Below are 17,656 nucleotides of genomic sequence, written 5' to 3' on the forward strand. Positions count from 1 at the left end.
TGATCAAATTTGGCCATTGTTCTTATATAAGTATTTCACACGGATTTCTGTGGCAAAATAATTCCAAAGAAAATTATTATCAATAAAAATAAAAGCTAATGACTAATTATTTATTTTCAAAAAATAAGGGCGGGCTTATCAATTTATTCCCGCTCAATATTTGAATATTCCCACAGATTACTGTGGATACTGTTGTAAAAAAAGAAAAAAAAGGATAACACACGGACATCTTACATTTGCTAAAAATGTATTTCAGACAGATTTTTGTACGTATTATAAATTAGTTTATTTAGAAATCGTTAATTTTTTTATGTTATGTGATTTATGGAGGGACGGATTTCTGTTACAATAAGTTTTTGGTACAGATTACTGTGTGAAATAAATATCAGTAACGGATGTCTGTGTAAAAACTAAAACCTTTTCACACGGATATCCGTGTGAAAAGAACAATTAGCTACAAAATTCCGTGTGAAAAAGTATAGGTGTATATAAGGTGGATTGATATCGAAATAACGGCGGATTGAGTTAATTTTTTTACACAATACCTATTAATACACTATAAATAGATGGGTAATGTCAAATTTATTGATTTTCAATTTTTATTTTTTGGTTCGCACAAAATTCTTATATGTCTACTAATGTGGTATACCTAGTTTATTAGTTGTAAATAAAAGTATACCTTCCATGAGCAACAATGCGTAGGAAATAGACTTTATCAAAATCGACCGTAGGATGTTATCATGATAAGAATAAATGGTTGTGTTCAAAATTTCAGCTATTTTCGTCGTCGTTTGGGTTTCGATCTAGTTGGTCAACCCTAAACTTTAAATACTACATAAAACTAATATGCTCATAACCGCTCACTCGTAACTTATTTTTTTGATCTGTAAACTCTCATGCTCTCAGGGGTAGAAGCTATATCAACTGATGTAAAAATTTCTGAAATTTTATCTCCTCAAGGGTCGGCTCCCCTTTGGGAAGTAGAAGTGTTTAAAGGGTTGACCGGTTTTTGGTACAGACATCTGTGTGAAATGAGTAACACAGACGGATATCTGTGTGAAATGTTAACACGGATATCCGTGTGAAAAGAACCATTAGCTACAGAATTCCGTGTGAATAACTCTATTAGCTACAGAATTCCGTTACAATAAGTTTTTAGTAAATAAAAGTATACCTTCCATGAGCAACAATGTGGAGGAAATAGACTTTATCAAAATCGACCGTTGGATGTTGTCATGATTAGAATAAATAGTTATGGTCAAAATTTCAGCTATTTTTGTTATCGTTTAGGTCTCGATCTACTAGATCAACCCTGAACCCTAAATACCACATAAAACTAATATGCTCATAACCGCTCATTCGCAACTTATTTTTTCGATCTGTCAGCTCTCATACTCTCATGAATATGAGGTATACCAAATAATGTAAAAATTTTGAAAAGTTTATCTCCTCGTGGTTTTACTCCCCTTAGGCAAGTATATGTGTATATAAGGTTAACCACTTTATTTGATATTGAAGGAACGGCGGATTGAGTTAATTTTTTTACGCAATACCTATTAATACGCTATAAATAGATGGGTAATGTCAAATTTATCAATTTTCAATTTTTATTTTTTGGATTGCACAAAATTCTTATATGTCTACTAATGTGGTATAACTAATTTATTAGTTATAATGAAAAGTATACCTTCCATAAGCAACAATGCGTAGGAAATAGACTTTATCAAAATCGACCGTAGGATGTTATCATGATAAGAATAAATGGTTGTGTTCAAAATTTCAGCTATTTTCGTCGTCGTTTGGGTTTCGATCTAGTAGGTCAACCCTAAACCTTAAATACTACACAAAACTAATATGCTCATAACCGCTCACTCGTAACTTATTTTTTTGATCTGTAAACTCTCATGCTCTCATGGGTAGAAGTTATATCAACTAATGTAAAAATTTCTGAAATTTTATCTCCTTAAGGGTCGGCTCCCCTTAGGGAAGTAGAAGTGTTTAAAGGGTTGACCGGTTTTTGGTACAGACATCTGTGTGAAATGAGTAACACACACGGATATCTGTGTGAAATGTTAACACGGATATCCGTGTGAATAACTCTATTAGCTACAGAATTCCGTGTGAAAAACTCTATTGCTACAGAATTCCGTTACAATAAGTTTTTAATACAGAATTATCTGTGAAATGAGCAACACACGAATATCTATGTGAAAAGAAAAAAATAGAATAGAGACAGAATTCCGTGTAAACAATAATTAACATGACAGTTATATATTACCGAGATAAATACACACGAAAATCAGTGGTAAATATATATGTATCTCACACGGATTTTCGTGGTAAATTTATTCCCGCTCAATTTTTTGGAACAAATTCAATTTCCCTCCCCTAGTAATATTACACACGGATTTCCGTGGATTTCTGAGGTACATACACACGGATATCCGTAGCAAAGGTAAATGTATTTCACACGGATTTGCGTGGAAATTCCGCTTATACCCAGCAAATTGCAATCGAATGATAGTTATTGGGTTACCGTGGTAAATTCACAAGGATATCTGTAGTAAATGCAAATGTATTTCACACGGATTTCCGTGTGAAATACTATAAACACACAGATTCCGTGCATAATGCTGCTTAAAACCAGAAAACACTTAACCAAAATCTAAAGCCTCCTCCGAATTCTCTCATGTCTCCCTCTCTCTCTCATCTCCTCCACCCACTGCCCCCTCCCCCACCCGATCATCAATCAGACATTCAGACTTCAGTTCCTTTCTTCCTCAATCATAAATCCACTTTCGATTTCGATCCGATTCTTCTGGGGCGAAGTGTCGAACTCCCTATCTTGAATCTGCCTCTTCTAGAAGCACCATGTGCTCAAGGCCAAGGATGAGAAGGCCCTCCTCGTCTGTGCGAAGCCAGTCGCCGTCTTTGGGCTCAGGTAATGATGGATCTCCGAGTAACTGAATAGTTTGAGTTGATTTTGTAGTTGCTGTGAAGTATGGGATTATAGATCTAAGTGCTAAATCAATTATGTGATTTTTTTTGTTACAGAAACCTGGAGGTGATCCCATGGTGTCGGCTGGTGTTGATATTGTCCACTGGAGTGTTGATATTGTCCACTACAATTTTCTTTAATTTGATTGCAGTATGACTCAGTGTATGCATGAATTGAATGGCTGAGCTTTTTTAGCTTGATATAGCTAATACAAGGTTTAATTCTATCTTCAGTATGGCTGAGCTTTGATTGCATCAGTATGACTTGGTTTTCGATATGTCCTTGTGATTTCATTTCGGTGACGGCGCTGGGTTTGGGCGACAGGGTTTATGCTAAGATTTCTAGGGTGGAGATGGAGGAGCGTCCGCAGAGATTGGATGGAATAGGACAATCCCAATCTGGAGGTAGAACCAAATTTGTGTTTCGTTTTATTTCTTGCGATGTGTTATTTACAGTTGACAAGTCTAGTGATTTTTGCAGGTCTCATTTTGGAACCTATTGATGTTCTACTGCAAAGACGGGAGCAAAAGGCATTTACAAGGGTATGGTAAATTACTGTCCTTCGTGTCAAAGCTCAAAGTGGCTTACATTTATCAATATCATGCAGCCACTTCAATGCATGTCAAAGCTCAAAGGCACATATTTAATATATATGATCTTGACATATATAATGACACGTATTTAATATATATAATCTAGACATATATAATATCATCAGTATAGTCTGATCGTAGGAGGACCTACTAGTTGATCATGTTGGTTTTCCTTATATGTTTGCCCACTTTGCTTTTCCTATGTTCATTTCCATTGGGTAAATTCAGCATATGGTTACCGCATTTTTGATTGCCAACGTGAAGATTATATTTTCCTTAAGAATGCTTTCAATCGATCAAGATTATAGCATCTTTGTTGTTCATATCTTATCCAGCCACATTTCACATTTGCTGTAAGTACACTTCCAGATAAGATCATAATGTTTATACTCCATCTTCTGGTTAACATTTATCTATATATTTTCCAGGTTCGTTCTGCAACAATTATTTCCTGCGGAGGCTAGCAATGATTGGAAGGGGCCAATATGATGCTGCCTATGATATAGGTCAGTTAACTATATTTTTTCAGAAACATATATTTACCCTGAAGACTGCATTTTGTACTTCAGGTGATACAAAATTTTGGATTGAGATCTTGTGGGTCAGTCTCAGAAACTAAATAGGCAATATCTTGTTGTATTTCTGGTTATGTTCAAAGTTTAGTAATGTGTGTTGGAGTTGGTTTGTTTCTTTAGAAAGTGAAACTCATGTGTGGATTCAAATGACTCTTGCTTGACAGGGAACTTGATGTATGCTCATTCTTGGACAAGGATTATGTTGTAATCTTAGTGATATTCCACCTTGAACAACAATGTATACTAGGAATGTAAAGAACATCTTACTATGAATGTAAAGTTTATTCATGTTCGATTGAGTTGTGGATTTGTTCATTTGATTGTAAATATTTGAAGTGAATTTATTGTACAGAAATCAAAACTATTATTATGTTTGGGTTGCAAATTAATTAGCAGAAATATTTTTTTTTAAAATGCTGTCACTATTACACACAGAAATCAGTGAGAATTAGGGTACATAGATCTCACACAGAAATCTGTGTCAATAAGGTTATAGGTTTTGACACAGAAATCCGTGTGAAATAGAGTTGGTAACAGAAATCCGTGTGAAATACAGTTTATACATTTAGCACAGAAATCCGTGTGAAATAGAGTTGTTCACACGGATTACGTTCCATTGCGGTAATTTATATTTATGGAATTATAGTGGGGCCCACATAAGTATTTCACACAGACAACATAATCCGTGTGAGATGAGTACATATTTGACACAGAAATCCGTGTGAGATAGGTAAACATTTGCTACAGAAATCCGTGTGAAATAGAGTTGTTCACACGGATTTCGTTCCATTCTGGTAATTTATATTTATGGAATTATAGTGGGGCCCACGTTAGTATTTCGCACGGACAACATAATCCGTGTGAGATGAGCATTACCCCCCCTCCAAACCGCACGGTAACACCAATCTGTGCGTGCACTGTGTGTAAAAGCTATCACACACTGAAATCAGTGTGAGATAGTCTTATTACCCACAGATTAAAATCCGTGGGTAATTGTTGTTTTGCTAGTAGTGTGTGTGTTTGAGCCCTTGAGTCTCCATTGTAATAAAAAGAATAAAAAGGAGTGTGCTAAATCTTGTATAAAATCTCTTATCCTAATTCGGAAACACACGATCCCATTATGATCAATCAAGAATTTGAAGTCGGGTTTTTGTTTTTCTTTCTTTCGGGATTGAATCGACCGCTCTGCCTTCTTTCTTCGTTTCAAAACAAATCACCACCCAATTACAGACAATTGCACCATTTTTCAGTCGAAAAAAGCAGTCGAGTTCCGTAAAAGCTCCGGCCTACTTCCGGCGACGCTCCGACTCCGACGCACGCTGCTTCTCAGCCTCACTATAGTTCAAGCTTCGAGCAGGAGCAACCATGGAGGAGGAGCCTCAGAACGGTAACACGATCGCGGCGGAGAGTGAGGGGGAGCCGATAGTCGGGCCTGGCCCAGCCCCTCGAGCTCAGCCCAAGCGCCCTCTTCAGTTCGAGCAGGCTTACCTCGACTCCCTCCCTTCCGCTCTTATGTATGCCATTACTTTTTACTCTTCTCTGGATCGGACTCGAAGTTTTAATTTGAGAAATTTCAATATAGGTTGCAATTTCCGTTTGAGTTCCGCAATTTGTAACAGGAAATCTATGTTAGCTGGCTCCATAAACCCTAAACCCTAAACCCTAAGCTCATGTCAACTTAGCAAGTAATATGTGTTTAAGTTTAGGAGTCACTTTAATCTGTCATGAGTTCAAATGCAAATTTTTGATGATCGTTTTTGTTTGTCTCTGCCAAGAGCTTTGTTTAGTACAATTTCTCAACATGTATGTTTTTGTTTTCTTAATTTGGCGGCATCAACAGGTATGAAAAGAGTTATATGCACCGAGACGCGGTTACTCATGTTGCTGTGTCGGCGGCCGAATTTGTCATCACTGGAAGTGTTGACGGTAAATTTTTTTATGGCCTGAAATTGCTATATAGGTCTGCCACTTTTATTGTGCATGTGGTCTGCTACATTTGCATTGGTCGCATATTATTTTACTATAATTGGCTATTTGGAAAACTTTGGTTTGGATATTGCCTTACTGAAGTTCTATTAGGACAGGTATCAAACATTCAGGAAAAGTTTCCAGGTGACATCATGATTGGACTCATGTAGGAAATGTGGCCTTCTATAAGGAGTTTTGCGATAAGTGGGTTGATGTCTAAGGCAGTGCGTATAGACGGATCTATATTTATTTTGGTTACATGATGATGAACTATTTTCTGGCCCTTATTTGTATTATTACAATGAAAGTCGTGCATTTTAAGTGAAGCGTGTATTTGAGCTGATGGGGCTTCCATGGCTAGCTCATCATGCTTGCGACATACTTCTTTTAAATAGTGTCTAAAGACAAGCATGGATGCGAATTTTCTTCATTAACAAGCATAATTTATAGCAGTAATGCCCCAACGAGAATCCAAGTTTTATTATACTCTCTCTAACTAGATGTTGTCTGATTTATATTTTTACCTGGACTGGTCAATTGGCGCATACAACTCCTAACAATTTTTCAATCAGCTCACTTTGGTTGTCTTCAATTCACTATTTATTTATCTCTTTTGACTAGGACATTTGAAGTTTTGGAAGAAAAAGCCCATCGGCATTGAATTTGCGAAGCATTTTAGGTCCCACCTTGGTCCCATTGAAGGCCTAGCTGTAAGTTGATTACTGTTTTGTTCTAACCTACAGTGGATTGATTATGAGCATGGAATCAGACATTGTTCATATATTATACATCTAGATCATATGCTTGTGAAATCTTGGTTTCGTATTTATCCTGCTTCTTAACTATTCTGAATATGGAGACTCATTGGAACCCATAAATGTCACATGTTGACTTCCTGTTAAATTTGTTGATGCATTAAGACACATTAAGTACACTTACTCACTAAATTGATAAACTTTTGGTTTATCTTTTTTCAATCCTGATTGATGGAGGATGTGTTTTTGAAGCATTTCTGAATTTTTGCATTTTGTCTATGTAAAAAAGAACATCTTTCATTTTAGTGTCTGTAAAAGACTAAAAACCACTTCTGAACTTTGTTATCTTTAATTTTTTTTTATTTTTTATATGAGCAACAATTTCTCTTTACTAATAAACAAGCAAAGCACAATGCAGTGGACTAGGTGTCCCCTGATTTAGCTAGCAAATTGTGTTACAATTTACCAAACAACATGGTAGATGAGAGCCGCATTCCAATCATTAAAAGGCCTGGAAATAATTATCTCTAAATTTTGAAGAAATCGATACCAATGTGAATCCCAGAAACGAATGGTTTCCCACATGTGGTCCACCTCCTCACCTTTTAACTCCCTCAAAGATCCTTTTGTTACTTTCCCTGCTCAGCAACTCAAAAAATTTCCAAATTTCCATCCTGGTACATCTTCCTGAAAACAGACCTCTGAAAAACTTCTATCCCTCAGACAATAGGGCAGCAAGATGTATGCATATCCAAGTTTACATTTGATTTATAAAAGAATTTCTCCCACAAGGATACTGCAATTGGACAATGAAGCAGGAAAACATTTGATCTATCTCCAGTCATTTTTACATATCACTCACCAATGGAGCAAAAGAGACCAAGAAGGCCTTTTTCTCTGAACCATATCACAAGTATTCAGCTTCCCATGAGCAATAATCCAAGCTGAAGCTCGTACCTTACAAGGTACTTCAGCTTTCCAAATTGAATGTGAGGGTCTGGGAATAAACAGAAAAGTCTCCTTAGGACTCCAGCTTCCATAATCTTCTTTCAGGTCTAGATGGAATCAGCAAGATCTCTTCTAACAAGTATGATTTGGATTCTGACAAAACCAAAAGTCCCATGAAACAAGTAAATAATTCAGTTAACTCACTTACTCACCTACCTCTTCATCATTTAGATTCTCATGAAACCCAAAACCCTATGACAATATAAGAAGGGTTCACACACTATGGTACTGTAGGAACATTGTGAATTTGTGATAGCAGCACAATCTCTGTAATCCAAAAAAAAGGGTTGCAGAAATTTGTTTTTCTCCATTCAACAGTCTTCCCAAAACCTTCTACCCATTTTGCGCCCCGAGATGACAAAATTGGCTTCTTACTCTGTGTCCTCTAATTTCTTAGTCTGAAGTTAATAATTAAGTCCTTAAATAATGTCCACTTCTTCATACTTCTTGGTTTTTAAATGTGTCATGCTATTCTCATTCTCATGAGGACTACTGAAGACATGTCCTGAAAGCATTTGTATAAATGAGGATCTGGAGAACAGTGGATGCTTTGGTTTGTAATTCTTTAGCTTATTGTGCACCCATTTATTTAGGCAAGGCAGCATGACATTGTTTCAGATCTTGTTATTATTGCAGTCATGAACCGTGACATGGCTTTGCTGTGCAGGTTAGTGCTGATGGTTTGCTTTGCTGTACAATTTCAAATGATCCCTCTGTGAAGATATATGATGTTGTCAACTATGATATGATGGCCATGATTCACACATCCTTTGTTCCTGGTGCTGTTGAGTGGGTCTACAAACAAGGGGATGTCAAAGCCAGGCTTGCCATCAGTGATAGAAACTCATCATCTGTACGTACACATTTATGATGCACGGGCTGGCGCAAATGAACCTTTAATCTCCAAAAAGGTATGCTGCAACTAATGAAGGTTTCATTTTGTTGAAGCATAAATATTCAGACTTTTTCTCCTTGAAGGTATTTCATCTAGAAGGGGCATGGTGTTTATCCAAAAGGAAGTACAAAACTCCTAAAGAAAACAACAAAAAAAGACTGCTGCGTTGTTAGAAAAAAAGACCCCAAGCTTGGATACACTTCTTCTTGCATGGGGACTTACTGACCATGCAATTCAAAAGTGATTAAGTCATTTAAAAGTTTCAAAAAAAACAAAGCCTTGGATTATCTATAAGGTGATCAGCCCTACGGGAATTAATATGCAGTTTCAAATACATGCAAAAGAGTGATATTAGTTCCCTAGTTACTTCAGGCAATCAAATTTCTCATGCTTCACGTGGAATTCAAATTTCAAAACAAGAGTTTTAGATACTCTTCACCTCCTACAGACGAAAGATCTGGTCAAGGCAAATGAGGTTTGAATTAACAAAACCCACCAGAGGCTTCAAACGTGGAAGTTGGTTGCTGCAAAAATCATTTCAATTCAAATTCACGGATGCGATTATAACCTCAATTTGAATTTGAATTTGAATTGATAACAATTCTAATCTCAGCTGATCCGGTGTTGCCTATAAAAAGGCACATTCTCTACATCAAACGGAGGGCAGCAGAAAAGGCTAGAGAGCAGAAGTAAGAAAAAACGAGAGAGGCAAAAGCTTTGCAACAATAGGAAGCAAGGCCAGTAGCAGCGAGACATCAGAGAGGGAAAGAGCAATTGAGAAACAGAGCGAGATTCAACCGGAGCCGAATCATTGCAACCTTTCTCTAGGACATTGCAATGGAAGAAGAAGCTCCAAATAAATGACAGGTATATGACCAATTGATTACTTGTCACCTGAAATCACTGATCTTTTCTTTTATGGTACAGACGAAAGAAAGAGGTGTTTCTCCTATGTTCTGCTCTCTTCAGCAATCATGTCTTCCGCTACTTTCGTCCTCATAAACTTTTCCATTAATCAACATGTTCTGGGCAAAACAAAAGTTCGACACCAAGTCTTCATTCTCCGCGGCGGTGTCTTCCATACTCGCTTCGTTTCTTGATGCCTATATGCGGTGTGTCTTGTATATAGGTGGCAAAAGCGAAGTGAGCTGCTCACGGTCTGACAACAAGGGGAATACGGAGACGTCAAAAAGAAAGACCTACATTGTGGCTCCCCGGATTGCGACCATTCAAGAGGCATAAACCACACGAGCAACATGGTGATCTGTACAGCTCAGAGGCCTAATGGTCGATGATCAGCCACGACAAATTTGGTGTGACTCTCCGGTATCGACGGCCTACCTGCGGTTGACGTCTCTCCAATGCAGCCAACTTCTCCCTGCTCTTGCTTCTGTTCTCTGTCACCAAGCATTCGCTCCAGGCATAAAGCCGAGATTGGAGGAAACATACATTCTCCAAAAATACAAACTTTGCAACCCAGGTCTTCAAAATGGAGGAAATCAAATTGTTGGATCAATCTGCTGTAAGATTCAGTGGACTTGTCAATGTTAGCTGAAGTTACAACAACTTGTTGCTCTTAAGTGCAGAATAAGCAATTGGACTTGACATTGATCTTTCAATTAGGATTCCTAGCTTATTGAGAGAAACCTACATAATTGGCCATTCCTCAATACATTAGGTTCAATAAAGAATCTGTACATGAATCAGGAATAATGTCCTATTGCTAATAGATTTAGGAAAACCTTTATGGGAAGGAGCCTAAACCAAAGCCTATATATAGGACTACTTGGTCCCTGCTCTAGCTATCAGCAATAACCATCAACTGAGAATTCATAATCTCTGCCCATTGGAGACTCTCACTAAAGGATAGCTCAGAGGAGAACAAACCAAGTACACCAGCTCACAAGTTCAAACTATTGTCTTCAACAATGGCTGCAGCTCCAGGTAAATTCATGTATTCTTATATTGAGCACAATGATCATATATATGCATACGTTCAGTTTTACACTTATATCTGCTAGTTGAGAAGACATTGCCGTTGCATACAAAGTGAGGGAAAAAGAAAAGAAAAGCTCGTGCACAGAGGAGAAGTCAGCAAACATGTGGAAGAGCAAGCTTCAAAGCTCCCTCAAACTACTGTCAATTGTGAAGCTTCATCAAAATGTTTGCTTTCAAAGATAAAGAGAAAATAAAGTAGTTCATTCCTACAAAGGTGTCATACAAAGGCTCTCACAATCATTTGCTTCAAAAGCTGCTCCACCGCTTCAAAATGTCATACAAATGTGAATAAAAAATTATGATACACATGTGAGATATGCTACTGGGACTATATGGTGTTTGTCTTTGTGCACGTGTTTTCCTCCTTCACAAAAGAATGATTCTGAAGCAAACCAAATTTGCTACCTTACACATTAATTGATGTACGTGTGTGATTAATGTGAGGCCTTCTCCAAATCGTTCTTATGACAATGGCATGTGAGAAGTGATTAGTGGTGAAGGTAATATCCACCTCGTGGTGCAATGCCAATCCAAATTGTCACAAAAAATAATTAAGTAATGGAGCACAATTTTCCATTAATTAATTTAACTCACAGGGTTGCACGTCGAAAAGTCTGCAAGCTTCAAACAAGATGGTATTCGAAGGTATCGGTTTATTGGGCCTCCTAAATAAATATTGGAAGCAAGCCTAATTACATCTATTTTCCGCACGACGAGGACTTAAATCAAATGATCAGAAGCTTCACCAAAACTGGATGTCGACTCAAAATGAAATGAGTCATTGGGCCTCCTACAAAAAAAATGGAAGCAAGCCCATTGATAGAGGCCTACTCCAAATCTCTAAGGCCTAATCACAAAGCTCGGCATGACAGGTGCCCAAATCAAGTCAGCGGACACTTTACCAAATTGAGTGTCCAAAAGAAATACATTTGACGGGTTCAAAAAATATACACACATCCGTCAGATAAAACGTCGGTACAAAACAGAAATACCAATTGAGATGAACTACAATGGTTTGATCCATTCACAGGGTATGTAGGCAGTCTAGCGACCCACTAGATGCAACCGCAACTCTAAACAAAATCCCTGACTCCACCAGTCAAATTCGGCTAGCCCCAAATGAATCAATGACTCCAGTCAAACTCTCCCAACACCAAAAAAAATCAAATTCATTCCCAAATCACACAAATAAAGTCCAAACCAAATTCAAGGGCTTTATCCTTTCCCAAACACAAAGTCAAAATAAATGGGTCATCTACCCATTTAAATCTCGAATGCCGGAACTACATGTGGTTTGATCCCGCAAAGGGTATGTAGGCAATCTAGAATCAAATTCATCTAGATGCAACCACGTCCTAAACACAAAACCGAATCCCTGGTCCACTTCAACCAAATTCGTCCCAAACAGTATTCTTATTCCAAAATCAAAGCCCTCCAATGAGTCATTCACTCATTGGAACTCTTGAACTACGAGTGGCTTGATCCCTCTCCAAAGGTACGTAGGCAACCCAATCAAATATCCGGATGCAGCCGCAAAAACAAACAAACATACATCCCATCAATTGGTTTCTTCATAAATGGAATCAAAGTGTGTTTCCCTGTAACAAGGGATCGTAATTAAGAGACACATTCTGTCTTGAATGGGTCGAACTAAAAATAATAAAAACTCTATTCACTAAATGAATACGAGTGAAATTATGTTGGGTGACATTTGAACCAATTTTTTTTCGCTCTGACCTAGCCGTGTCTGCGACCTAGGGTTTCCTTTTCTTCTTCCCGGAGATTAGCGCCTTCATCCATCCTTGTGTATGGATATATTGAGTTGGAACTGCAGGGGCATCTGCAACTCCACTACTACGAGAGCCTTGCGCGATTTGATCGCTCAAAACCAGCCTCAGATTGTTTTTCTATGTGAAACAAAGATCAGCCAGATTGGAGATTTTAAGGATCTTCATCGAGAGTTAGGGTTTGCGCATTATAAAGAAGTTCTGAGTGATGGGCAATCCGGTGGATTGGGGGTGTTCTGGACTGATGATATAGTGCTGCGGGTGCGCACTTTCTCAGAGCATCATATTGACATGGAAGTTAGTAGTGGACCTGGTGAACCTCGTTGGAGACTCACAGGTTTTCGCACTACGCACTATGAATTTTTGTATACCAGAAAATCTTCCCCAAACTATTTGCCTTTGTTTTCAACAATGGAAGATAAAGCTTACAGTATGAAAGCAACATTGGTGGAATCCAAAGCATAAAGTATAGACTAGCAACATGAAAATAATTAATATTGGTGTTCATCCAGAACCTTCACAGGTAATTGATAAGATGAAGACATTACTAGAAGCAAATCACAAGATTACAAGGCTGCACAAGAAGACAACACACACTCTAGCACAAGACAACTCGTGCAGTGTATCAGACAACCCGTGCTCCTTGGTCAAACCAAACCACACACTTCAATATCACACCAGACCACTCCTTCAGAAAGCACATGTGATCCATTGTCTAGTAGTAGCTAGGTCTTTATCAGTTGTTGACTTGTTGTATAAATAGCATCCTACTGTAATCAATCTCCCTTCAATCAAGCAATTCCATTTCTCTTCAGTAATTTCTTTTCATCAAAAGCAAAAGTGACTATTGTCTCAAAAGTATATCATAAACAGTCAATAAGCAGCCAAGTCAATTCTCTGCCACTATAATCTGATCCTTAAATTACTATAATCTGACACACACACAAAGCTTGAACAATTCAGTCTAAAGCAAAGCATTTGAGTTTTACTATACTCATAGCCTCTTCAGTAGTAAGTAGAGTCTGAAAAAACTCATAAATTGTGTGTTGTCTATCAGCTTCATCTCTAGTTCTATAGAGAGTGGAGTTAAATAACAGCACTACATTTTCTCTATTGTAAAGTTTCGCTGTGAATTATTGATTTCATTGTCTAGTGTTTACTATTCTGCATACAGAGCAAGATATTGGAACAAATTGAGTAATTGTTAATGTATCAAACTACGTAGAGAGGAAAACAGAGCAAGATAGAAGGACAAGAGGTAACTGGAATTTCAAGTTTTCAAGGACTTAGGGCCTTCGCTTCGACGTGCCTGGAAAACATTGAGCTAAAAGACAAGGAATTTTGGTTGAGTTTAGATTTAATGGAGAAAAATCACAGAGGAAGAGAGATTGGGAAGTAGGCGTCTTCTATGAGCTTCAAAGAAGACCTAGGGCTACGTTTGTTGAAGGAAAATCGACTTAGTGTGCCTTATCAAACTAGGAGTAGTAATAGGAGAGAAGGTTCTAGAATTCCTAATCCTACTCGGATTAGTATTCCTTGTAACATTAGAACATGTACTTTGTAATCCCTATATATAGGGCTCCTATTCTCAATAATATGATTATAATTCTCTCTCGAATCTCTTTTTCCTTAAACACGTTATCAGCACGAGCTTTAACCACAAACCAAAAACCAAAAACCCAAAAATCTTCTTCATCACCGCAGCTCCTAGCCCACGCTAGCCTCACCTACGCGCCCCTGCGCACATATCCCTGCTGCCCCTGCAGCACCGCTGCACGTCGGCTGCCCCTGCAGCACCAACGCACACCAACTGCATCATTCTCCTTTCCTGTGCACGTCTGTCTTCTTGCAAGCCCCGAAACGTCTAGTTCAGAACCTCAGATCAAAATCCTTTCTTCGTCAAAGTTGTTCAGCTCTGTCTCTTCCATCTGACCTCCGAATTTCAGTCTTATCGGAGTTGTTTTGAGACCTGTACACCAATAGAAGTGCAAGCTGTTCAGAAGAGAATCTGTTCCGAATTTCAACAAGTAAGTTTTTATAATTAAAGTTCCCGCTTTCAGAATTTAATTTCTCCTTCTTTTTCTTCGGGGACTTGCAACCTCCCTTCTTCTACATCCCACCTTTCTTATAACGTGGGTTCGATTCTTGAGAAAGCGGAATCGTGGGGATTCACGCAATTAACGAACTAAGAGCGTTCGTAAGACTTCGGACTAAGAGCGTCCGTAAGCATCGAATTAACGAACTAAGAGCGTTCGTAAGCTACGGACTAAGAGCGTTCGTGAGCATCGATTTTGACCATTCAAACATCATTGTTTCGGTCTAATCCAATTATTCTTGGAAATCGATTTCTTGGTAGCATTAAGGCTCAGAAATCTTATATTAGTTTGCGTGGCAGCATTGACTCCGAAACTAATACGTTCTTGCTTTCCTCTTCAGAATGTAAGACTTGAACGAGCTCGATTTTACTCCATTGGATTCTACGGGCACGGGATATTTATTTGCCTACAATCCAAGAGCCCTGTTCTAAAGGAAACGCTCAAGACTCACAAACTGAGATAGAAAATTTCAGGGCATTTACCCTGATGAAGCGCCACATGAAGATGGCCCTCAAGTTTGAGTACATGAATGAGGATAACGCTAACAACCTTTGGGTTGCGCCTAGTGAATGTTTTAGTAACATTCACAACTTTCCGAACATAGAAGCAAGATGGAATAATATATGCTTCACTAAAACTTTGAAAGAGTTATGAAATATTGTTCGGAGGCTCTCTGCATCATATTATTTATGCATGCTTGTGGAAAAACACAAAAGAACAAATTGATTGAGAAAACCCTAACATGACCATAGGAGTCATGACGTTGAGGGTATAGGGTTGGACACCATGGCGCCACTTTTGGCCATGATTGTACTACTCCAACGCCATTGGTCCTAGAGACCATTTGTATTGTGTCAATACACCTCAATCAAGAGAGCATCCTCTTCATGGTATTTTATGGAGTACCTGATCAATGGTAATCAAGATATCGAGCCATAAAAGACTTCAAATCTGGCGATGAAGAAAGAATGCCGCAGATTTTTATATAGCATAGTCTTTTAATTTCCAAGAATTATGTAATGGCAATTATGCTTTAATCAATAAAATGACTTATTGGATTATCTCTTTTCCTCTAGGCGTACTCAATTAAGTATGATGTCTAGGAGAGTAATTGAGATTAGTGGTATTTAAGAGAGCTTCGCTCCACCGACATCTCTCTCTACTTCCCTGGTCATATTTAATTGGAATTACCGAACGAATTGAGTGACTACAATTTGTCTAAAGTTTGATTTTTATATTGGATTAGATTATGGTCACGAAACTTTGATGTAATCATTGGCTATTATTAATAAAGTATCGATCTATTTTATCTCATGTCGTAGACATATTTTTCGAACTTTATTACTTCAAATATATAAGAGCCAATGGTTTTCATGTGGAAACACATTGTGAGAATGGACAAGAGTTCCTTTGCATCACCTCTAATGACTACGGACATAAACGAGTCTTAGAGAAACTTATGTGTCGCTCTAGTGGGTTGTACGCAACCACTATTCGAGTCATTGAATCCAACCATGTCCTGCGAGATGATTTATGGGATTCCGACACATATAGGCTTTGGCACGACCGTTTGGGACACCCAGGTCGTGACATGATGATCCGTATATTAAAGACTTCACACGGACATCCCTTTTTCAGAACGAAAAGAAGTAAAACTCGGTTTTTGGACACCGAAGGAGCCCCTGCGCCTCACGGCGCCGTTCACCCCCAAATCCGGCCATCCTTGGCCGGCGCCGCCTTCCCCCTGCGGCCTCAGGGTGGCATTGACGCCACCAAGGCTCCTTTGTCTCCAACTTTTACTTCTAAAGACACTTGTGATTTTGTGGCTCAACCAAAATCCTCATTGGTTGTTTCTAAAGGCCATCATTCGTTCTGCAAAGCCTGCTCTTTAGCAAAGCTAGGATCGAGACCATCCTATGCAAAGGACACCAAAGAAAATATACCATTCTTGCAAAGAATCCAAGGTGATATTTGTGGACCTATTCAACCACCATGCGGACCATTTAGATATTTTATGGTGTTGATTGATGCATCGACACGCTGGTCACATGTCATGCTATTGTCCACTAGGAACGCTGCATTTGCTAAACTCCTAGCACAGATTATTAAGTTAAGGGCTCACCACCCTGATCATCCTATTAAGTCTATAAGATTAGACAATGCTGGAGAGTTTACATCAAAGACTTTTGATGATTATTGCATGTCCATTGGGATTGAAGTTGAACATCCAGTTCCTCATGTTCACACCCAAAATGGTCTCGCAGAAGCCGCCATTAAATGACTACAAATGGTCGCTAGGGCATTGGTAATGCGCACCAATCTCCCTATTTCTGCTTGGGGCTATGCAATATTAATTGCATGCAGCTGTGCTTATTCGTCTGAGACCCACTGCCACTCAACCCTTTTCTGCGTCCCAGATGGTGACTGGGTATGAGCCTAATGTCTCACACTTACGCATATTTGGGTGTGCAGTTTATGTGCCAATTGCGCCGCCACAGCGCACCAAAATGGGTCCTCAACGACGATTAGGCGTCTACGTTGGATATGATTCTCCAACGATTGTCCGCTACTTAAAACCCTTGACAGACGATCTCTTTACCGCAAGATTTGCGGATTGTCACTTCAATGAGACAGTCTTCCCGTCGTTAGGGGGAGATAAGAACATGAATGTTCAACAGGAACGACAGGAATTGTCGTGGTCTGTCCCCACTCTGTCTCATCTTGATCCCCGAACCGCACAGTCCGAAATTGAAGCGCGGAGAATTCTTGATCTTCAGAACGTAGCAGAATCGATGCCTGATGCGTTTTCTGATATCGCTAAAGTGACAAGATCACACATACCTGCTGCAAACGTGCCTGCAAGGATTGATGTCCCTAAAATTAGAGGACATGACACCATCTCAAGGATATCTGAGCATGGCGCCAACGTCCCCACTCACAGTGATGGTGACGTTGTGGCTAGGCCTATGGCTCCTGCCAGGAA

At 38.8% G+C, this 17,656-nt stretch overlaps 1 protein-coding gene, 1 long non-coding RNA gene and 1 other non-coding gene across 9 annotated transcripts; all 3 read left to right on the forward strand.

Annotated features, from left to right (window-relative positions):
- Positions 1-2,634: 2,634 nt before the first annotated feature.
- LOC133733676 (uncharacterized) lies at positions 2,635-4,536 on the forward strand. 4 transcript variants are annotated; one of them, XR_009857831.1, is made up of 5 exons: positions 2,635-2,941; positions 3,055-3,402; positions 3,479-3,545; positions 4,020-4,097; positions 4,331-4,536. It is a non-coding gene; the product is annotated as an uncharacterized LOC133733676 (long non-coding RNA). The 4 variants fall into 4 exon arrangements; XR_009857828.1 differs by having other exon boundaries at positions 2,636-2,941; positions 3,479-3,540; XR_009857830.1 differs by having other exon boundaries at positions 2,636-2,941; positions 4,020-4,536.
- A 661-nt stretch (positions 4,537-5,197) lies between these two features.
- LOC133733674 (peptidyl-prolyl cis-trans isomerase CYP71-like) lies at positions 5,198-11,187 on the forward strand. Of its 4 annotated transcripts, none has more exons than XR_009857827.1 (5): positions 5,198-5,680; positions 6,007-6,092; positions 6,756-6,844; positions 8,565-10,736; positions 10,814-11,187. XR_009857827.1 is itself a non-coding variant. In XM_062161322.1 (5 exons), the coding sequence occupies exons 1-4, from the start codon at positions 5,532-5,534 to the stop codon at positions 8,766-8,768; spliced, it is 528 nt and encodes a 175-aa protein (XP_062017306.1). In that variant the 5' UTR covers positions 5,198-5,531; the 3' UTR covers positions 8,769-8,808; positions 8,876-11,187. The 4 variants fall into 4 exon arrangements, 3 of the variants coding, with proteins under 3 accessions (XP_062017306.1, XP_062017307.1, XP_062017305.1); XM_062161322.1 differs by having other exon boundaries at positions 8,565-8,808; positions 8,876-11,187; XM_062161323.1 differs by having other exon boundaries at positions 8,565-8,808; positions 9,406-11,187.
- A 2,391-nt stretch (positions 11,188-13,578) lies between these two features.
- Positions 13,579-13,684, forward strand: LOC133734944 (small nucleolar RNA snoR97). The gene has a single exon (XR_009858689.1). It is a non-coding gene; the product is annotated as a small nucleolar RNA snoR97 (small nucleolar RNA).
- Positions 13,685-17,656: the final 3,972 nt, after the last annotated feature.

The sequence above is a fragment of the Rosa rugosa genome, chromosome 2 (genome assembly GCF_958449725.1).
Source record: "Rosa rugosa chromosome 2, drRosRugo1.1, whole genome shotgun sequence".
NCBI classification, from domain to species: domain Eukaryota; kingdom Viridiplantae; phylum Streptophyta; class Magnoliopsida; order Rosales; family Rosaceae; genus Rosa; species Rosa rugosa.